This window comes from Triturus cristatus, chromosome 6 (assembly GCF_964204655.1).
Source record: "Triturus cristatus chromosome 6, aTriCri1.1, whole genome shotgun sequence".
Lineage (NCBI taxonomy): Eukaryota > Metazoa > Chordata > Amphibia > Caudata > Salamandridae > Triturus > Triturus cristatus.
The window spans coordinates 562467299-562488901 of NC_140589.1; the positions used below are offsets into that span (position 1 = coordinate 562467299).

General features: G+C 47.2%; 1 protein-coding gene across 1 annotated transcript in view; it reads right to left on the reverse strand.

Moving 5' to 3' along the window:
* Positions 1–19139, reverse strand: part of ELOVL4 (ELOVL fatty acid elongase 4) — a 197683-nt gene extending 178544 nt beyond the window's left edge. The window contains exon 1 of the mRNA XM_085611006.1: positions 18702–19139. Within this exon, the coding sequence (XP_085467132.1) occupies positions 18702–18807 (106 nt within the window). The 5' untranslated portion in view covers positions 18808–19139. The remainder of the gene's footprint in view (positions 1–18701) is intronic.
* Positions 19140–21603: the final 2464 nt, after the last annotated feature.

Sequence of the window (21603 nt, forward strand, 5' to 3'; positions counted from 1 at the left end):
TGCAAGTTGCTTGGGTTATTCACGTTCAAGGTCTTTCTGTTTTTGTGAGGGATTGTTTATGTACTGTGAGCTTCGTCAAGATAGAGGCTGGAACTTGCGAGATTTGAAGAAGGGGACGTGAGAGCTCCTTCCTGCCGTGGGAATGCTTGCTTGGAACCTGGCCAGTTCTGGTAAGATTCCTCCGGACCGGAGGGAGGTCTTTCTTGAACCTTCTAGTGTGTTTAAAGCCGAGGGTTGTGGACTTAGAAACCGGGAGTTTGGAATCCAAGCGAGGACAGACTTCCCCAGTCTGAGATGTGGTGTTTTGCACCTGGTGAGGTATTAAGTTCTGGTTATTGCCATTGTCATGTTTGGCCAGTGGCTTTGATCATTTAAGGTGTTTTCTTTGTGATGTAGGAGTGAGTTGAGGTGTACATCCAAAGTAATCATCTGATATATATATATATATATATATATATATATATATACACACATATATATACATTACCTACTGGCGGTCGCCAGTAGGTAGTTATAGTTAGGACCACGTTTCCATAGGAAATCCGCAACATTCTATTTTGAATAACTTTTGCGCCGGTCGACGAATCCTCGCGAATTTTTCAAAATAGGTGGGGCGCTACGCTCCGCTCCTACCCTGAAAGTCTCGGGGGGATTCGTCAAGCGGGGGCTGAGATAAAAGGGGGGTCCCAAAACGCGTTTTTCCCATGCATTTTTCCATAGGACCTTTAGACACAGCTACAGCCCGAACGGCTGAACAGAATTACTTGAAATTTGGCAGAGAGGTAGTCCTCAGGTCAAGGAAGTGCCTTTTGTAGGTTTGGTGTAAATCTGTTCAGTAGATTCTGAGAAAATAGCCTTTAAATCAATATATATATCTGAGCCAGCTTACGGTGCGCTTACGGTGCGCTTACCGTACGCGTACGGTGGCGTGCGCGAGCGCGATTCTGATTGGCCCTTAGATCTTAGTAAACATTCGAATCGGTCGAAACCAGGAAGCGGCGGCCGCCATTTTCTCTCTCGCACTCTGAGGGGGGAGCTGATAAACAAATGCCAAAAACATATAAAGGGGCTGTTTAGACAGTGCCCATGCACATAACCATGTTAGTAGAGTCTTCAAAGAACCCCTAAGGCAAAAAACGGTAATTTTTTATTTTTCGAAAATTTCGCCGATTACGCTTACCGTACGCTTACCGTACGCGTACGGTAAAAAATTTTTTTTAAAAAAATCCACACTCTCTCCACCCCGTGTGCAAATGGTGGCCGAAGGCCACCATTTGTGCATGGCATATAAGAGCACAGCATTTCCCAAAAAAATTTCAACAGATTACCTATCACAAGGAAGCGCATAATATGTTCTCCATGTGCGCACGGTGCGCGAAGCGCATCGTGCGTACATGGCCCATCTAGCGTAACGTGGCAACGCGGTGCGCGTAGCGCACCGCGTGCCCACCGTGCGTGCACGGCACTAACTGCGTAAAGTGGGCGCGCGGTGCGCAAAGCGCACCGCGTGCTCACTGTGCGCGCACCGTGCGCGCACGGAACGAACTGCGTTAAGTGGGCGCGCACGCCACGAATGGCGCAAAGTAACTTAGCATTTAAAAAACCGTACAAATTCACTGAAAAAACCATAGGTTTCACACACGTTATAGTTAGGAATTAGCATTTAAAAAACCTTGCAAATTCACTGAAAAAACCATAGGTTTCACACATGTTATAGTTAGCTGTACATTTTACTGATAAAAAACCAATGAAATTCCCCCGTTATAGTTACTGTAGGCAACTATAACTCACGCGACCGTAATCCTCTGCTGATGACATATGTGTCTTTATGAAAAAAAAATATTTGTAATATATGTATAGCTAAAATTTAATGGAAGAAGACATGGGCAAATAAGTGTCTAAATACAGTATTAGCATCAGCAGAGGATTGCGGTCGCGTGAGTTATAGTTGCCTACAGTAACTATAACGGGGGAATTTCATTGGTTTTTTATCAGTAAAATGTACAGCTAACTATAACATGTGTGAAACCTATGGTTTTTTCAGTGAATATATATATGTACACACATTGTTCCCCTTTATCGGGGGCCTCCAAATCTGCAGGGCAGACTCTTTGACAGGAATGGAGAATCCTGTTTGAATTTGGTACACAAAGAAAAACGGAGCCCACAGCTTCGGCATTACTTCATGCTGAGACTTTATTGCTCTGATTAGCGTGGCAGCAGAAACAACTCTAATATATATATATATATATTTATTCACTGAAAAAACCATAGGGTTTAGGGAAAGTTATAGTTAGTTGGACATTTCCTCGTACAAAACCATAGAAATTCCCCCGTTATAGTTAGTTCAGCTAACTATAATTTGCGCCCCCGCAATGCACTGCTGATGACGTCACATATTACATCACTCATGACATGGTCAGTGACATCACTGATGACATCTCAAATGACATCAATGATGACATCATCCAGTGACTGTTTCTGTAAAGTTTAAATATATTTAATATATAAATAGGGAAAGGCGTATTGAAGAATGAGTGGGTGTATAAGTGTCTGAATGGATGATTTAGTAGGTGCGTGACTGACTCTATAAGTGAGTGATTAAACGTATCTTACTGAATGCATGGGTTAGTGAGTAAACTTTATGAATGCCTGTATCCGTCTGTCTGTTAGTGTGTAAGTGGCTGCATGGGTTTGCGAATAGCTACATGAGTGTCTATATGGGTTATTGATTGGTTGTCTGAGTATCTGTATGGGTGCCCGAGTGTTTGTGTGGGTGGGGTATATGTGACTCTGTACATAGATGTGTGAGTGGGTGATTCACTGTGTGCATGGTTTCAAGATGCATCTGTGATGGACTGTATGGGTGAGTGTGTTTATAGGTGTGTTAGTGAGTGAATGTATATCTCAGTTGTATATGTGTTAGTAACTACATATGTGAAAGGCAGTATATATATGTGTTGGAGTATATAAATGGCTACAAGTGAGAGTGTGTGATTGTGAGAGTGGCAGTATGGACGAGTCTGTGCTTGTATCAGTGATTGTATAGCAGCGCAAGTATGTGCTAGTATTTGTATGAGTAAGTGAACTGGTGTGTGTATAACTGTATAAGTGAGTAAATGGCAGTGTGATTAATTATTTGGACGACTGACTAGGTGTGTGAGTACCTCTATGGATGAGTGTCAGTGTGTGAGTTTCTATATAGGTGTATGAGTGCATATGATAGTCCTGTACTGAGTGACCATACGTATGAGTGACTGTACGGGTGAGTGAGTGGATGTGTGTGTAAAGCTAAGAATCAGTGAGTGGGTATGTAGTTATTGGTGTTGGAGTGTCTATGGTTTTGAGAATGGCAAGAGAGTGGGTGTATCAAAGGTTATATTAGGGTGTGAGAAGATGCATACATTTTTCACATGAATGATGTCATCAGTGATGTCATTTGAGATGGCATCAGTGATGGCATCAGTGATGTCACATACTATGTCATGAGTGATGTAATATGTGACGTCATCAGCAGTGCATTGCGGGGGCGCGAGTTATAGTTAGCTGAACTAACTATAACGGGGGAATTTCTAATGTTTTGTACAAGTGAAATGTCCAACTAACTATAACTTTCCCTAAAACCTATGGTTTTTTCAGTGAATTTCTAAGGTTTTTTTAATGCTAATTTCTAACTATGCCTACAGCGGTAGGACATGTGAAGAAAGAAGAAAAAACGCACAGAAAGAAGCAAAAGTAATGCCAAAAGAGGCAACAGAAGTCTACAAAGACGAAGAAAATTGCAGGAAGAAGCAAGACGTGCAGAAAGAGCCAACAGAGGAGCAGAAAGAGGCCTTGTTGCAAAATCATCCTGTGCCCACAATTTTTTCAGACGGGTACAGGTGGTAACTGACTGACTAACCAGGCCTAGAGCCTAAAAGACACTTAGAATACAGTGAAAACACCTACATACACTAAGGAACACTATGCGTTGAGGTACCCCTGTGATTAGCATGACCTCCTCTGTAAGACCCTAGTACATAATAGGGCAGGGGGATTAAAACTACCTCAGAAAATGCACCACGGGGCGCGTTTGCACACTGGTGAAGGGGAGGGTCTGAGGTGACGTGTCCAAACACACCCTGTGGCCGTTTTAACTTGGGGGATAAAGTCCCCTTGAATCCTGAGGGTCCCTGGGGTCCAACTAGCCCACCAGGTACCTCCAGTTAGTGCCACAGAGCTGCGTTTCAGAGAGGTGTAAAAAGGGACATGGCCTGGACCACCTCTCTGCAACGCAGCGCAGTGGCGCTTACTGGAAGCACGTGGTGGGCTAATTGGCCCCCAGGGGCCCTCAGGATTGAAAGGGACTTAATTCCCCATCTTAAAACGCACCATAGGGCACGTTTGCACAAGTCACCTCTGGCCCGCCCCCTCCTTTTACCACTGTGGAAAGGCGCCCTGTGGCACGTTTTAAGTTGGGGGATTAAGTCCCCTTGAATCCTGAGATTCCCTGGGTCCAACTAGTCCACCATATACCTCCAGTAAGCACCACAGAGCTGCGTTGCAGAGAGGTGGTCCGAGGCCATGACCCATTTTACACCTCTCTGCAATGCAACTCTGTGGCACTTACTGGACATAATTGGTGAGTTAGTTGGCCCCCAGGGACCCTCAGGATTCATGGGGACTTTTAATTCCCCAACTTAAAACACGCCACAGGGTGCGTTTCTACACTTGTGACATCAGGCCACGCCCCCTCCCTGCACCACTGAGCAAATGCACACCCTGGTGCGTTGTAAATTGGGGGATTAAGTCCCCTTGAGTCCTGAGGGTCCCTGGGGGCCAACTAGCCCACCACTTACCTCCAGTAAGCACCACAGAGCTGCGTTGCAGAGTGGTGTAAAAAGGGGCATGGCCTGGGCCACCTCTCTGCAACGTGGCGCAGTGGCCCTTACTGAAGGTAAGTGGTGGGCTAGTTGGCCCCCAGGGACCCTCAGGATTGAAGAGGAATTAATTTCCCAACTTAAAATGCGCCACAGGGTGTGTTTGCACACATGTCACCTCAGGCCCAGCCTCACCCTTCACTACTGTGCAAACACACCCAGGCCATGCCTCTTTTTACACCTATATACAAGTATACACGGACAGCCTGCAGCACTTTTATTTAGCTGTTGATGCAAGAAAGTGTTTGACTGGGTACGTTGGCTGTTTCTGGGAAGGATCTTTGAGAAATTTGCCTACTTAAAATTGGCCACTGAGTCACATGCAGATCTGGGCTGTTCACTGACTGCTGGATCTCACATGGTCTGATCTGTATGAAAGTCAATGTGCCATTTGCTTACCGTATTTTAAATTCTAGCAGTGGAACTGTCTTGTCAAGTGAATATCTGAGCAGGCTAGACCTTGTGAAATCAATTGTGAGTGGTATGTCGGAAACAGACATGCAGCTGGAGAACTGGATGTAAAGCAACAGGTTGTGCCAGTCTATCAGGAAGTCTTCTGGTCCTTGTTAAGATAAAATGTTAGCGCTTGCTTAAATCAGAACCCCAGGCCCTCGCATGCCTAGCAAAAGGGGGCAAACGTTTCTAGTCTCCTAGCCAAAACAAAGGACAGTGATTTAGGGGCATATGTACGAAAGCATTTTCGAGGTCGGAAATAACCCGATTTGCCGAATCGTGCCGTTAACAGCCACAAAAATGGTATTCTATAGGTACAGAGCACAATTTTCGATTCAGTAACATGTTACTGAATCGCAATTTGTGTTTCACAATTCGGTATTTGGAAGGGGCATGTTTAGGGCATCGCTTCTGAACACTGATTTACAGTGCAATGTATGAATGTTTTGCGACCTAATTATCAACTCAAAATATTATTTTTTGGTAACAGAAAACCCAAGGGTGGTAGTAACCATGCGCAAATAGTAAGGGGTCCCCGGGGGACCCCTTCCCTTTTGTGAATGTTGCAACAAATATTTTGAGGAGCAGGCAGTGGCCTCTTCTCTGTGTTTAAACACGAAAATTACTGTGAGAAACACGGAAATTACTGTGCTTTATTTACAAACGTATTACTACAGTTTTCCAGAGGGCAAGCTATAAGGGACTTTCTAATGGAATCATTTTGTAGAGACTTGCAAAAGGCTGGACAAGCTAAAAACATATCATCTTACCCTACTTGGGATAAGTAAATTAATTTTAAAGACTATCCTGATATCCACGCTGTGAGAAGTTGGCCTGATGTATGATGTCACTAGTTCTAGTGTACACCTTATATCAGTCCAAATACCCTTATGGTGATTGGTTGTAAAGTCAACCTTATAGACCAGCTATCCTAGTGGTAGCATGGACAAGAGCAGTCTTAGGCTAAACTCTGAATGGCATGTGAAGCCAGCTGTGATACCATATATAATCCCTTGAATACCAAATGAAAGGACACCACAACAGATATATATATAAAATAAAGTGTATTTATTCTAAGCAAACCCTCAGCACTCTTTATGAGTTTAGAGGTAAGTACAACACAGTCTTATTAATGCATACAGTAAGTCACACAGGTAAGTAATACAGTTAGGCCCTAGGGGCCACGCAAACCATATACTAAATAAGTGGTATAAGAACCACTGTCACGGAAATAGAATAGGCCTAGGCCTAGGGAATCGCTGGGGCTACACTACACTAGCGTTAGTTAGGAAGTGGGAGGCCCACGGGATTCGTGTGCAGAGTGGAAACACTCACGCGTAATGCGTAAAAGTCAATAGCAATGTTACAGTTTAGAAATAGATAGATTTAGGACACTTCCGGAGTAGCTAGGAAGTTGAGACTTGAAAACTAGACACTAGGATAGTCACTATCCTGATGAGCACCGGAGTACCCAAGTTACCTAGCCCACAGGCTGCGGGTGCATAGGGGTGAAGATGCGTCGTTTTCGTCGTCGACTCCTATGGATGCCTGAAGAAAGATGCTGACAGGCAGTCAGGAGAGAGTGTCCGGTGGATCCCAAGCCTGGGATCAAGAAGAGAAGAAACCTGCAAGCAGAAGGGACAGAGTCAAGGTCACTAGCCAGTGACCACGTGGAACCAGGAAGGAACCAGGCGATGTCGTGAAGAGTTGCAGGTGAAGGTGAAGCTTGTCGCTGCAGCCAGGAGGACCAGGAAGCGTCGAGGACGACCAGGACCAGGAGGCAAGCTGTCCCACGAAGGCTCTTGCTGTCGGCGGCGTCGAAGTTGGACTAGGACTCACCAAGCCTTGGCAAGCGGAACCCACGAAGAACAAGGGACTTGCTTCTGGTGCAGACCAGGAAGGTCTGGGGTGCTTCTTCTTTGCAGAGAAGCGGGAGCCAGTCTGGAGGAGCCAAACCAGCGCAGAAGATTTCAGGGAGCGTCGTCACAAAGGCCACTAGCCAGCGGGCAAGCAACCGGACAGACGCGGCAAGCAGGAAAATGCTGAAGGGCCCCACGCAGGACTCGTGGAGTGTGGGGGGCTGGTCTTCGGTGCAGATGGTGCTTGGGGTTGGGGGCTTCTCAATCCCCGGTGCACAACTTCGAGGGTACCTCAGAAGCTGCGCTGTAAGTTACTAGCCACTTTTCCCAGGTAGCCGGTCCCACGTCGCTCGTCGCCTCCACGGATCTCAGCTCTGCTGCAGATGTGGATGAGGGTCGGAGAAGTCTGGAAATCAAGGCTCTGGTCGGGCTCTGCAGTCGGTTCCTCGTCGAACGTTTCACAAAGCAAAGGGTAGTCTCTTGATGGTGCCTGTTTGCACAGGGTAGCCACTCCTTGGCTACAAGGGAGATTCTTCAGTCTTCTTCTTTCGTCGAATGTCGAAGGTCTAGAGTTTCTGTTCAGTTTTGCAGGTTCAGGATAATCTAATGTCTTGAGGCCCAACTCCCACTCTTATACTAATCTGGGGGGGCTGGGATACCTGCTAGGTCACGCCTTATGGGTGGGACCTGGGAGGGGGTGGTTACACCCACTTCCCTTTGTCCAGTTTCGCGCCAGAGCTGGGGCTGGAGTGCCCCAGCACCGGTTTGAACTGGACTATGCAAGGAACACCTTGTGTGCCCCCGGCATGTCTCATTCCTTTCAGCCCACCCTGCCCCAATACACTAAAGGCTGTCTGGGGAGGTGCTAGCACCTCCCCAAGCAGGAAACCTATTGTCCAGGCCTCCCTGGCTGGGATCACTCCCAGCTGCAGGAGGTCAGACTTGTGTCGTGGCAGCAGCATCCATTTTGTGATGCTGAGGCTTTGGTCAGAGGTTACACAGCAAAGTAGGATTTTAACATGTCTCTCCCTCTAGAAGGGAGGAATAATATCCTCATCACCAGAAATGGTATGGGGGTATTATTCCAAAGTGTTAGACACCTTACACGACATGTTTTGATACAGCCCAACCATAGTTACCATAACCGTTTAAGATTATAAGGCACTTTAAGAGTATATGGTAGGCTATATCATAGAACAGCTATAAGGACATGGTTCCGAAAGCTGCAGACAGGCTCAGCTCATGCTAGAGCACCATCTCACATGTTACCAAGCACTCTGCCTCCAGGATTGTTAAGGCCTGCCATAGGAGTGACTGATAGGTACACATGTGTCTATATATAAGGGTAGATATAGGTATACTATATCTAAGCAAGGGGTGATTACACGACCTTGCCCCAGCTGAGTGATCAGCCAGTTGTGTCTGAATGGAAGGCCAGACCAGGGGTGGCATAATACATGCTGCAGCCCCTGGGAGGCCTAGGGTACACCTATGCCCTGGGTACCTAGGGTACACTGTACAGGGTCCAATAAGGTGATCCTTACCAATTGGTTATGTACCTAGGGTACATGGAGTCCATTTTACAGAGAGAGCAGACAGCCTGAGACCCTGAATGGCAGGATCTCAGGCCAACTAAGTCGAAAAACCAGCTAGACACTAGGCAAAAAGTTGGGGGTAACCATAGTCAGATATCCACCTTCCTACACAACCCCCCCCCCCAAACGAAAGGAGATAAGGCTGGCCTTGACAAGGTAAGCCTCTATTGCCTGAGTGGCCATATAAGGAAGAACCAGCACTGGCATGGTTACCCCCTGTCTCATGGTCCACTAAGCAATCCCTCATCCTAAAGATATCATAGGGTCTCCACCATAGGGAATCTCTACCTTTGGTGTGTCTTTGCAAAGTAAAAGGCTGGTGTTGAGATGGAGTACTGAAGTGAGTGTCCTCAAAGTGAGGCCTCAGCTTCCTCCAATCATCCTCCACCCTGGATGCCTTTCTTTCTCTAACTGAGTTGCACTGTGCTCTCAGGGTCAGCCTCTGGCTACCTAAAGCTGGAGGCTGGGTCCCTTTTGTGGGCTTACTGGAGGGACAGGTCAGGTTTGGGGCCCTAAGGTCCCATGTTTGCCTGTGCCCAACAGAATCCCTCTGGGGGAGGTCCCTAACTACCTGTGAAGGGGATCCCTCAGGAATGTTTTTACCCATCACCTGGCTAGGGCAACTAACCAGGCAATCCTCATTCTTTTGATGGGGGGGTTCTTGTGGAAAGGGGCCCTCTTGGGGTCCACTGGCCTCCCTGACCTCTGCAGCCCTGGGCTGACTGAGGCAGAGTAGAGAGAGGCAGGCTACCTGCACCAGACTGGTTCCCACCTTGGAAGGGGCCACTGACATCAGAGGCTCTGCCAGGCCAGGCCCGGCTACCTCTGGGGCAGTTCCTTCACAAGGGGTGAGGTCAGATCCCTGAGGAGGCTGACCTTTTCCTAGTGTCTGGGGAGAGGGAGACTTTTCTTCCTCCCCACTACTCTCTGTTTGTGTGGAGTGATCCATAGTTTCAGGCTTCACTACACCTAGGTCAGTCTGAGTATGGACTGAGACCATTACAGCCCTGCCAACCTTTTCAGGAAGGCACTCAGTTTGTGTTTGAGCTGTGACTGTCACAGCTCTGCCAATTTCTACAGGGAAGTCTGTCTGTGCCTGGGCTGTGGCTACCACTGCCCTTCCAACCTTTTCAGGGAGGAAAGCTACTTGGACAGGGGTTGTGACTGGCACAACCCCACTACCCTTTTTGGAAAGGCCTACCATTTTAGAATGGGTGTCTTGTTCAACTCCAGCCCAAGCTGAGAGTTCTAAGTCATTCCCCAGTAAGCAGTCCACAGGCAAGGTTGGAGACACTGCCACCCTTTTAGGGCCAGTGACACCTCCCCAGCTGAGACATACCTCTGCCATGGGATGACTGTTCTGTTTGCCATCAATGTTAGTTACCTGGTATGAGAAACCAGGCAAAAGCTGCTCAGAGGGAACTAGCCTATGGGCCACCATAGTGATGCTAGCTCCAGTGTCTCTGTAGGCCTCAGCTTTTCTACCATTGATGTAGGGTTCCTGTCTGTACCTACCCAAAGTGTTGGGACAGGCAGTGAAGTTGGCAAACCCCATGCCACCATCACAGACAAGAGTAGCTGCTGTAGGGGAATTGGCTAAGCCAGAATCCCCCTGTGTTCCCCAAGAAAACCCAACCAAATTTTTGGGGGCACTCCCACCACCTGGGGGATTACTGCTGACAGTAATAGGTGGTGTGACAGGAGTAGTTGGAGGAACAGTTTTGTTTTTAGCCTGTGGACAACTGCTGTCAGTTTTCCAATGCCCAGGTGTTTTACACACATGGCAGTAAGGCTTTTTAACTGTGGTAGAGGAGGGAGCTTGGGACCCACCACCCTGTGTGGAGTTTTGGGGCCCTGAGGAAGATTTCTCTTTTGTTTTATCCCCACCCTTCTCTTGAGGCTTGGTGGTATCTTTCTTTTGGTCACCACCCTGATTTTTAGGCCTAATCCTGGTCCTGACCCATTTATCTGCCCTCTTTCCCAATTCTTGGGGAGAGGTCAAATCTGAGTCTACCAGGTGTTGATGGAGAAGCTGGTTCTGACAATTACTAAGGATCTGCTCCCTCATAATCAAGTTGTACAATCCTGTATAGTCCTGCACCTTGCTGCCAGTTAACCAACCTTCCAAAGCCTTAGTGGCACAATCCACAAAATCAGACCAGTCCTGTGTCTGTGTCTTCTGGGTGTCTCTGAACAACAACCTATATTGCTCAGTGGTTAAGCCAACCCCATCTATCAGAGCACTCTTCAGGACTTTGTAATTGTTTGCATCCCCATCACTGACTGTGAGGAGCTTGTCTCTACCTTTGTCAGAAAAGGAGAGCCACAAGATAGCTGCCCACTGACTTTGGGGTACCTGCTGTACTTTGCAGGCCCTCTCCAAAGCAGTCATCCATTTGTGGATGTCATCCCCATTCTGATATGGGGGGACTATCTTGCTTAGGTTTCTATGGTCATAAGACCTATCCCTATCTCTAGGAATGTTGCTGCCACCAGTGGGTTCTGACCCACACAATTTTTGCTCTCTAGCCAGAGCAAGCTTCTCCTTGGCAAGGGCAATTTCTTCCCTCTGAATCCTCAGATTAGCTTCCCTCATTCTGGCTTTATGCTCCTTTCTCTCAGGTGAAGTCATTCCCCTGTGAGAGGAAGCATTAGAGATGCTAGAAACATGGGAGTGGATGGATTCCCCTGAAGGGGATCTGTCCTTCCTGTTTCTCTGTGAATGTCTACTTGTGGGTCTGTATGGGGGGACCCCATGCAAACTCCCATGTAAACTTAAGTTAGCCTGGCTAAGTCTCCTTACTTGGCTCTGGCTGTCTACCTCCCCATCTGAAGTCCCATCTGACTCATCTGTGGTGGGTAGACCCTTATCTACAGCTATGGCACCATCCCTGGCAGCTCTTTCAGCATCATAGGCCTCCAGAAGCTCCACTAGCTGTCTAAGGGTAGGGTTTGCACCCTGTTTTATTCCTCTGGAGGTACACAATTGTCTCATCTCCTGGAATGTGAATGCATCATACCTAGAGGGAACCTGTCTAGGATTCTCCTCTCCTGAGGGAGCATCAGTGTGATCTCCACCCAGGGGCATGATTCTAGTGAGGGTGTGGTGTGTGCACCTACCTACACTAGTTGTATCTACTAAACCTCTCTAGTAGTTGTAGTCAGGGTGTGTTACTCCCTTCAACCTACAACTACTAAGTCCAGTAGGACTTAAGTATTATAACTATGTTATATGTACCTAGACAATATCTGTGTGATCTTTCAATTTAGTATCTCAAGATTACAATGGTATGACAACAGCAAGCTCAGATCCCAACCGCTGCTCACCAATGTGAGAAGTTGGCCTGATGTATGATGTCACTAGTTATAGTGTACACCTTATATCAGTCCAAATACCCTTATGGTGATTGGTTGTAAAGTCAACCTTATAGACCAGCTATCCTAGTGGTAGCATGGACAAGAGCAGTCTTAGGCTAAACTCTGAATGGCATGTGAAGCCAGCTGTGATACCATATATAATCCCTTGAATACCAAATGAAAGGACACCACAACAGATATATATATAAAATAAAGTGTATTTATTCTAAGCAAACCCTCAGCACTCTTTATGAGTTTAGAGGTAAGTACAACACAGTCTTATTAATGCATACAGTAAGTCACACAGGTAAGTAATACAGTTAGGCCCTAGGGGCCACGCAAACCATATACTAAATAAGTGGTATAAGAACCACTGTCACGGAAATAGAATAGGCCTAGGCCTAGGGAATCGCTGGGGCTACACTACACTAGCGTTAGTTAGGAAGTGGGAGGCCCACGGGATTCGTGTGCATAGTGGAAACACTCACGCGTAATGCGTAAAAGTCAATAGCAATGTTACAGTTTAGAAATAGATAGATTTAGGACACTTCCGGAGTAGCTAGGAAGTTGAGACTTGAAAACTAGACACTAGGATAGTCACTATCCTGATGAGCACCGGAGTACCCAAGTTGCCTAGCCCACAGGCTGCGGGTGCATAGGGGTGAAGATGCGTCGTTTTCGTCGTCGACTCCTATGGATGCCTGAAGAAAGATGCTGACAGGCAGTCAGGAGAGAGTGTCCGGTGGATCCCAAGCCTGGGATCAAGAAGAGAAGAAACCTGCAAGCAGAAGGGACAGAGTCAAGGTCACTAGCCAGTGACCACGTGGAACCAGGAAGGAACCAGGCGATGTCGTGAAGAGTTGCAGGTGAAGGTGAAGCTTGTCGCTGCAGCCAGGAGGACCAGGAAGCGTCGAGGACGACCAGGACCAGGAGGCGAGCTGTCCCACGAAGGCTCTTGCTGTCGGCGGCGTCGAAGTTGGACTAGGACTCACCAAGCCTTGGCAAGCGGAACCCACGAAGAACAAGGGACTTGCTTCTGGTGCAGACCAGGAAGGTCTGGGGTGCTTCTTCTTTGCAGAGAAGCGGGAGCCAGTCTGGAGGAGCCAAACCAGCGCAGAAGATTTCAGGGAGCGTCGTCACAAAGGCCACTAGCCAGCGGGCAAGCAACCGGACAGACGCGGCAAGCAGGAAAATGCTGAAGGGCCCCACGCAGGACTCGTGGAGTGTGGGGGGCTGGTCTTCGGTGCAGATGGTGCTTGGGGTTGGGGCTTCTCAATCCCCGGTGCACAACTTCGAGGGTACCTCAGAAGCTGCGCTGTAAGTTACTAGCCACTTTTCCCAGGTAGCCGGTCCCACGTCGCTCGTCGCCTCCACGGATCTCAGCTCTGCTGCAGATGTGGATGAGGGTCGGAGAAGTCTGGAAATCAAGGCTCTGGTCGGGCTCTGCAGTCGGTTCCTCGTCGAACGTTTCACAAAGCAAAGGGTAGTCTCTTGATGGTGCCTGTTTGCACAGGGTAGCCACTCCTTGGCTACAAGGGAGATTCTTCAGTCTTCTTCTTTCGTCGAATGTCGAAGGTCCAGAGTTTCTGTTCAGTTTTGCAGGTTCAGGATAATCTAATGTCTTGAGGCCCAACTCCCACTCTTATACTAATCTGGGGGGGCTGGGATACCTGCTAGGTCACGCCTTATGGGTGGGACCTGGGAGGGGGTGGTTACACCCACTTCCCTTTGTCCAGTTTCGCGCCAGAGCTGGGGATGGAGTGCCCCAGCACCGGTTTGAACTGGACTATGCAAGGAACACCTTGTGTGCCCCCGGCATGTCTCATTCCTTTCAGCCCACCCTGCCCCAATACACTAAAGGCTGTCTGGGGAGGTGCTAGCACCTCCCCAAGCAGGAAACCTATTGTCCAGGCCTCCCTGGCTGGGATCACTCCCAGCTGCAGGAGGTCAGACTTGTGTCGTGGCAGCAGCATCCATTTTGTGATGCTGAGGCTTTGGTCAGAGGTTACACAGCAAAGTAGGATTTTAACATGTCTCTCCCTCTAGAAGGGAGGAATAATATCCTCATCACCAGAAATGGTATGGGGGTATTATTCCAAAGTGTTAGACACCTTACACGACATGTTTTGATACAGCCCAACCATAGTTACCATAACCGTTTAAGATTATAAGGCACTTTAAGAGTATATGGTAGGCTATATCATAGAACAGCTATAAGGACATGGTTCCGAAAGCTGCAGACAGGCTCAGCTCATGCTAGAGCACCATCTCACATGTTACCAAGCACTCTGCCTCCAGGATTGTTAAGGCCTGCCATAGGAGTGACTGATAGGTACACATGTGTCTATATATAAGGGTAGTTATAGGTATACTATATCTAAGCAAGGGGTGATTACACGACCTTGCCCCAGCTGAGTGATCAGCCAGTTGTGTCTGATTGGAAGGCCAGACCAGGGGTGGCATAATACATGCTGCAGCCCCTGGGAGGCCTAGGGTACACCTATGCCCTGGGTACCTAGGGTACACTGTACAGGGTCCAATAAGGTGATCCTTACCAATTGGTTATGTACCTAGGGTACATGGAGTCCATTTTACAGAGAGAGCAGACAGCCTGAGACCCTGAATGGCAGGATCTCAGGCCAACTAAGTCGAAAAACCAGCTAGACACTAGGCAAAAAGTTGGGGGTAACCATAGTCAGATATCCACCTTCCTACACACGCTACTAAGTACGGCCATCCTACACCTCCATCCAACAGGTTCCCATGTAGTAATCAGTTAGCCATCTTAAAAAGAGCTTCAGTAACTAGTCAGTGGCAAGAGGCTCTATATTAATAAAATTACAATATAGTGTACTTGCAACAGGAGAAAGCAGATCTGGTAAGACTCTAGAAGACACACTTGAATATTTGAGAGACATGAAGGCTGTTCACCAGAAAATATCCACTGCTGGTCTATGCTTCAGCATCTAGCAAACCTAGTGCAGTAGATTCACGTTCAGACCAGGGTGCAGAACTGCCATACTGGAATCGGTACCATATCGACCAGGCTGCTCTGGCTTCTTAAAGGACAGCGTGGTAGGTGAAATAATACCACAAGGTACAATATATGCCCTGAGCAAAGGTTGTGTGCACTTCAGTGAGAAGACCGGCCACTGGTTGAAGAGATTTGCAGATAGGTCTATCACTTTTGCGAAGGGCTTCAATCTTCAGGAAGACAGTATCCTTGATAGGTCAAGAATTCCCCCATGTTCATCGCATACAATGGCAAAGAATATGGATGAATATGGGCAGAATGGTATTGATGGATGGTGGTATATACTGCACCTCATGGAACCAAATTTGTCCTCCCACACCCATGTACAGAGGGTGTACTGGGGAACAGATAGGCTAAACTTATTTTGGCTTACTACCAGAGACCCAAGGCCGGATTTAGAGATGATGGAGCCCGGTGCGACAATGTTTTTTGGAACCCCTCCCCCCCATTCATATGACCTCCTCCTTGTACTTCCTCACTACCACCCTGGTAAAAGTGCCCCTCATTTCTCCATAGCCGCTCTCTCAAATACATTTCATTTGTTTTAAAGCGCTGGTAAAGGCTGACCTTACTATTCCACTCAGATTTCCACATAAAATACAGATCTGTTCTGTGCAGCAGGCATATTAACCCTCTGTTCTACGTTATGGCGAGTCAATACTGCCGCTAGAAAAAAAATTGATTTCTCTCTCTCTAGCAGAAACATTAATCATAAGAGTGATCATGCCATTTTTATTGTCGCCTGAAAGTTGGACACAAGAAACTCTGCAGCAGGTGCTTTTAAATCCTACATTATTGCTAAACACAGCGCGCCCCTTGAGGTCAGCACCCCCTACAGGTCAGCACCCAGTGCAGCTGCACCGGTCGCACTGCCCCAAAGCCAGTCCTGCAGAGACCGAAGAAAATTTGGAAATGAACTTCAGTCAAAACCATCACAGAGGACGTGTGGGTCACAGTGTGGGAGATCTGCTGAAATGCAGCAAGTCGGTCCTAGACATGGAGTGAGCACTGGAAGTATTGACAGGATGTTATATACTGGGTATTCAGCCCAAGGCGTTGAACGATGCAAAAACAAGAGAATTGAAGGCAATATCTCAACTTCTAGTCACAGCAAAGATGGTTCTAGTGATGCTTTGGAAACAAAAACCGCCTTCAGTGGCAGAACAGTCAGTACAGATTGGGGGTATCCACCCTTTTTGTACAGAGAGCTACTTATATTCAATGAAACGCATTGAGAGCTACCAGTATTAGAGTTGTATAATCTCCATTGTTTTACATGTATATTAATTCAACCAAAGAGAAACAGGCACGAACATTAAGGGCCCGCTGGCTGCTTTTGGGTGTGAGATTGCTATGCACGACAATACACCCCAGATAACACCCCCCCCCCCCCCTCCGATTCCCATCACACTTCTCCTGCTGGGAGGGGGTCGCCATATCAACGGGACACAAACCTACAACGGGTGCATCACACTCCTCCTGTCCGGGGGGAGGGGGGGGGGGGTTAATCACCATGTCGACGGGACACAAACCTACAATGGGTGCATAACACTCCTCCTGTCCGGGGGAAGGGGGGAGAGGGGGGAGGGGGGAATCACCATGTCAACGGGACACAAACCTACAACGGGTGCACCTCACTTTAACGCTCATCCTATCTGCTCATCTTTCAAAACCAACACAGCATGGTTCCTCCCCGCCCCCACTGAGCTCTGCTGACGCATGCACGCGGCCTACAAAAGCTCTCGCAGAATCCTCGACACCGACACTGAGCTTCTAGGCACAAGCAGAGATGGCTGCTGTCTGCACCTCACGGATCAGAGTCAAACCTATTCCATCGGTCTGTCACAAGTGGGAATGTGTATATATATCGGCCAGTGTGCTGTCTTTGCGTCACTCACTCCCTTTCTTTGCCTTTACGACGTCACCCTCCCGTTTCAGCACTCCAGTCTGCAGCGTTCGTCTACGTACGCCGGTGAAACGTGGTGTGCATTCTACATACTTTGTGTCGGGCTGCTTCTCGGGCAGACGGCACTGTCAGGTGGCCTGGGCCAGCATGAAACGCTCATGTGGGGCGTATTTTCTTTCGGCTCCTCTCACGGGCAGGCCCGAGGACCATTAGAAAAAGCATAAACCCAACCCAACACCGGCTTGAGCATGCCTGCAGTACACACTTGCAAGTAAGTCATTTGCAGGAATGTTTGTCATTCGTGTATCTCTGACATGCTCATGTCTGTAACTGCATCACGTATCTGCCTGCGACGCTCACGTCAAATAGCGTAACTTACTGTGTATTAAACTCGTTAGTCGTGTGTGAGGCTCATAACTGTGCATGTGTGTTTGAAGTCTACGTGTGTCTCACTCGTGTCTGCTAACATGTGCCGCCCTCATATGTGTGTCAGTCACATTCATAGCTGTGCTCGTGTTTACCATTCATGGCCTGGTCTATCAGTGACTGGCATGCACGTGTCACTCCTGCGCAGGTGTCACTATCACACAATCATAGTGTAAGAGATACGTGCTCGCATGTTGTGTGTACTTTTCTGTCCATAATGTAATGTATGCATCTATACATATACTTACCTATCACTATTGTAGATATCGCTTGCATGCCAATCTAGGCATGTGTCAGGCATTCGTATGCACCATATCATTCGAAAACCTGTTTTTCTCCTTGGCATATGTGCAGTAATATTTCTGTAGTTCATGCGCATGCCTTTCACGCGTGCATCTCAGCTACGTTGCATCGTACTATAGAGTTTATATAGCGCTGCATACCACTGACGAGGCTTGTTCCAGGGACTGTCCCTTGTATATGTGTTGGTAATCCACACACATGCCCTTGTCCTTCCAGTCGCATGTGCATGTCCGTCCCGTGGCACAGACACGTGATGTTCTCATAGTCGGACGTTTCAATTAATAATTGTGTCATGTTTTACTGCGGGCCTGGTATTTTTCTGCCTTTATATGTATGTATATTTGCCCCTGCCCCGCGTGTTGGTGTGAGTCTATGATCCCTGCATATTCGTGTCATTGTGCATCTTTGCGTGTCAGTAACGTATATATATATATATATATATATATATATATATATACACCTGTCCTTTGCTAAGTACTTGGGTTATTCTAATGCCTATATGTTTTAACAATGTTCGTCTGTGCCTGGCGCCGACTCCCGTGGCACGCATGCAGGTTTCATTCATAGACTGTATTTGTTATGACGTATTCCGCCCATCACTAGATGCACGCCCGGGACTCCTACAATTAAGCTGTTTGCTGCTGTAGGGCGTGCTACTACAGCCAGTGGGGGGGGGAGGGGGATTCTGGTTGGGAGGGGGCTGTGGGGGGTTGTGGTGAGACACGCGACTCCGGTGCTTATGGCAGCCGGTGAAGCCATTTTGATGAGCAGCTGCTGTGGGGGGGGGGGGGGTGTTAATGACATGAACCCTGCTCCCCCCACACACAGGCCAACAATAGGGCTCGTTACCTGCAATGGTCAGGCTCCAAGTGTAGAACTCCATCGTGTCGTTCATCTTCTGACTCAGGAGCTCCAGCATCTTTCCCGGGTAGCCCAGGCCCAGCAACGCCATCATCGGATCTGTGCCCCACCTTGTACTGCAGAGAGCGGGACAAACCCCGAGCCCTGAACCACGGTGTTACAACGCTCTCTGCAGACACACTGTGTGGTCTGCAGAGGAGACCGCGCAGCCGCTGCACCGCGCCCCTTCTCGTCTGAGGATTCGGGTGGTGGCTCCCACACTGAGGAGCGGGCACCTAGCAGCCCATAGCAGACGCACGGGGAGCTTAGTAACGGCAGCCGCACCGCACATAGGATTCTTCGCTGTGCCTTTGAGCCTCTAGCATTGATCGTCTCCAGGGACTACTGCACCGGCGTCCTGGAGCTGCAGGCTCCGGCTCAGGGATCCCGCATTCCCATTGGCCGCATGGTCTCCGCCTCTTTACGCGTGTCTCGCCTTTCACCAGGGCGCACAGTGCAGGAGGGTGTGTCAATCACGAATACCATGGGAGGAGGGTGTGGGGGCGGGCCAGGGAGTCAGGGGGGCTATTTATCTATAAAATCATGTGCCATATGGAAAGGTGCCAGCCAAGCCATCGAAAGCTTCAGAGTATATATCCCGCAACCCCTGACATCACTAAATATAACGGAGAATCTTTAAAATGGATATATAATATATTTATTTTCAGCCTTTCAGAGAGTCTTCTAAGTAAGTTAAGGTAATTATATCACTAGATTGGGGGACATTCTTATATCAGGGACATAAAACTTAATAATTGACTATTCTAACTCCAATCCAACAAACATTGAGAAATTGTATATTTGTGTGGAGTTAAGTGCATTTGGCCGGGAGGGCGGGGTCAAAAATACTCTAAGTCCAATCTTGCAAACATTGGGGGCAATGCATCCATTGTGGGGACTAGTGGCAGGGGTCAGGGGGCTCAGGGCTGGTGTCAGAATTACTCTTTTGAATCCAATTTGACAAGTATTGGGGATAGTGTATACAAGGCGCAGGGGGTGGTTTGAGTTACAATTTTAACAAACGTTTGGGAAAATACATACTTTGGCGGTGGAGTCAAACCTACTGCTGTAACTCCAGACCAACATAAATTGGGGCAAACACATTTATTCGGTAGAAGGGATATATTTACTATTGTAACTCCACTTCAACAAACTTTGGACAGTGCATACATTATTTGAGAGCAGTGCAAACTCACGTCACAATAATATGGTCAGACAATTTTGTGGAATAGATTTTTCACCACCAACAGCTGGGCAGAGAGGATATCACCCCAATAAGGCAGAGCTAGTGAAGATATATACCAGCCCTCATTTTAGCCTTTATTTTAAACAGTGAGGTGCTGGGGAAGGTGCCTCATTAATGAAAGCTTGTTTTGTTGTGGGTAAAACCATTCCCATTGTAGAGGAGGCCCCTTTTAACTCTGAAATGGCTGTGAGTTGTGTACATATTTTGCATAACCCATATGCAAACTATCTTCCCTTCCAATTGAAGCTTTGGCACTCAAGCACTAAAGCATAGCAATATAAAATGATGTAAATAGGATTAATCAGGATTTAACATTAGTGTGTTGCATAATCTGAGACCAGGGCTAGTTTTTCCTTAAAATCAACAGCTTGTATGACCCATAAACCTTTCAGAGAAGTATACTGCATAGTGCTTTTCTAATTAATACAGTGAATCAAATGCAATTACAATACAATGCAATATGTATGGAAATTATTTTTTTCAACATAAACATCTAAAAATACCTTCATGCTATGACGACGATGTCACAAGTTACCCAAGATGTATCAGTTTGTCATGCTTTTTGTGTATGTGTGCTATACTGTTACTAAATGTGAAGCACAATTACTTTATAGTAACTTTATTCAAGTGAGGCTTTTGCATAGCACAGATTTAGAAATTAATTACTTCAAGATGTTCTCAAATTGGTTTCGCAAGGAAGATGTTCCGTAGTGAAGAAAAACAATTTTTCTTGGATCACACAATTTAGTCAGTGGGGGAGCCTAGCTTTGAAACCAGTTTTGTTTCCCTGGTTGCATCTCATGCAAATCAGCCATGGTAGGTTTACATCCTTCTCTCTTTCATTTAACATCAACCATCAATGCTTTGTTGTCAATTATTCCTAGTATTAGTACACAGAGTTCAATAAATGCACTTATCAAACCTTAAATCAAACACACATATATGGCACAGTGGTGGTGTATACCTGTGCCATTTGGGATTCACGAATCCTTCAAAAAGCCAAAATTGTTAATAAAAAAATGAATCAGATTGGACAAGGGAACTTTTTCTCCTGCTGTCCCTTTTGGATCTGCAGTTCCATAGTTGGTACAGTGGATCTGAGTGATCTGATTGGCTAAGGATTTAGAATCCTTGTGTCTCAACGATGACTCTACACTAGTCTAATACACTGATCATTTGTTGATTTTTTCAACCACGATAGAAGGTTCTAAAAGGGACACAGCTGCCCCAGTGAATCATTTGGCTCAGGGAGGACATAAGGTTTACCTCACAAAGTGGCTGTATTGTCGGACTAAAGTCATTTATTTGGGACACGAGTTGAAGAAACGTACAAGGAAGTTGTCCAAGGAACAAATGTCAACTTCCTTACATATGGTACTGCCTTGAATGCAAAGAGAAGCAGGAGCTTTCCTTGGAAGTGTGGGGGTACTGCAGACAATGGATACCAAATTTCTCCTTCAAGGCCTAGCGCCTAAAATGAAAGGATGTAACCAACCTGGAGCACAGGTCAGATGAGCACCAGAAAGCATTTCTAATGTTAAAACATGCCCTGTGTTCTTCCACATTTTTAGGCATGCCGGTTTACGACCATCATTTTTCAATGTT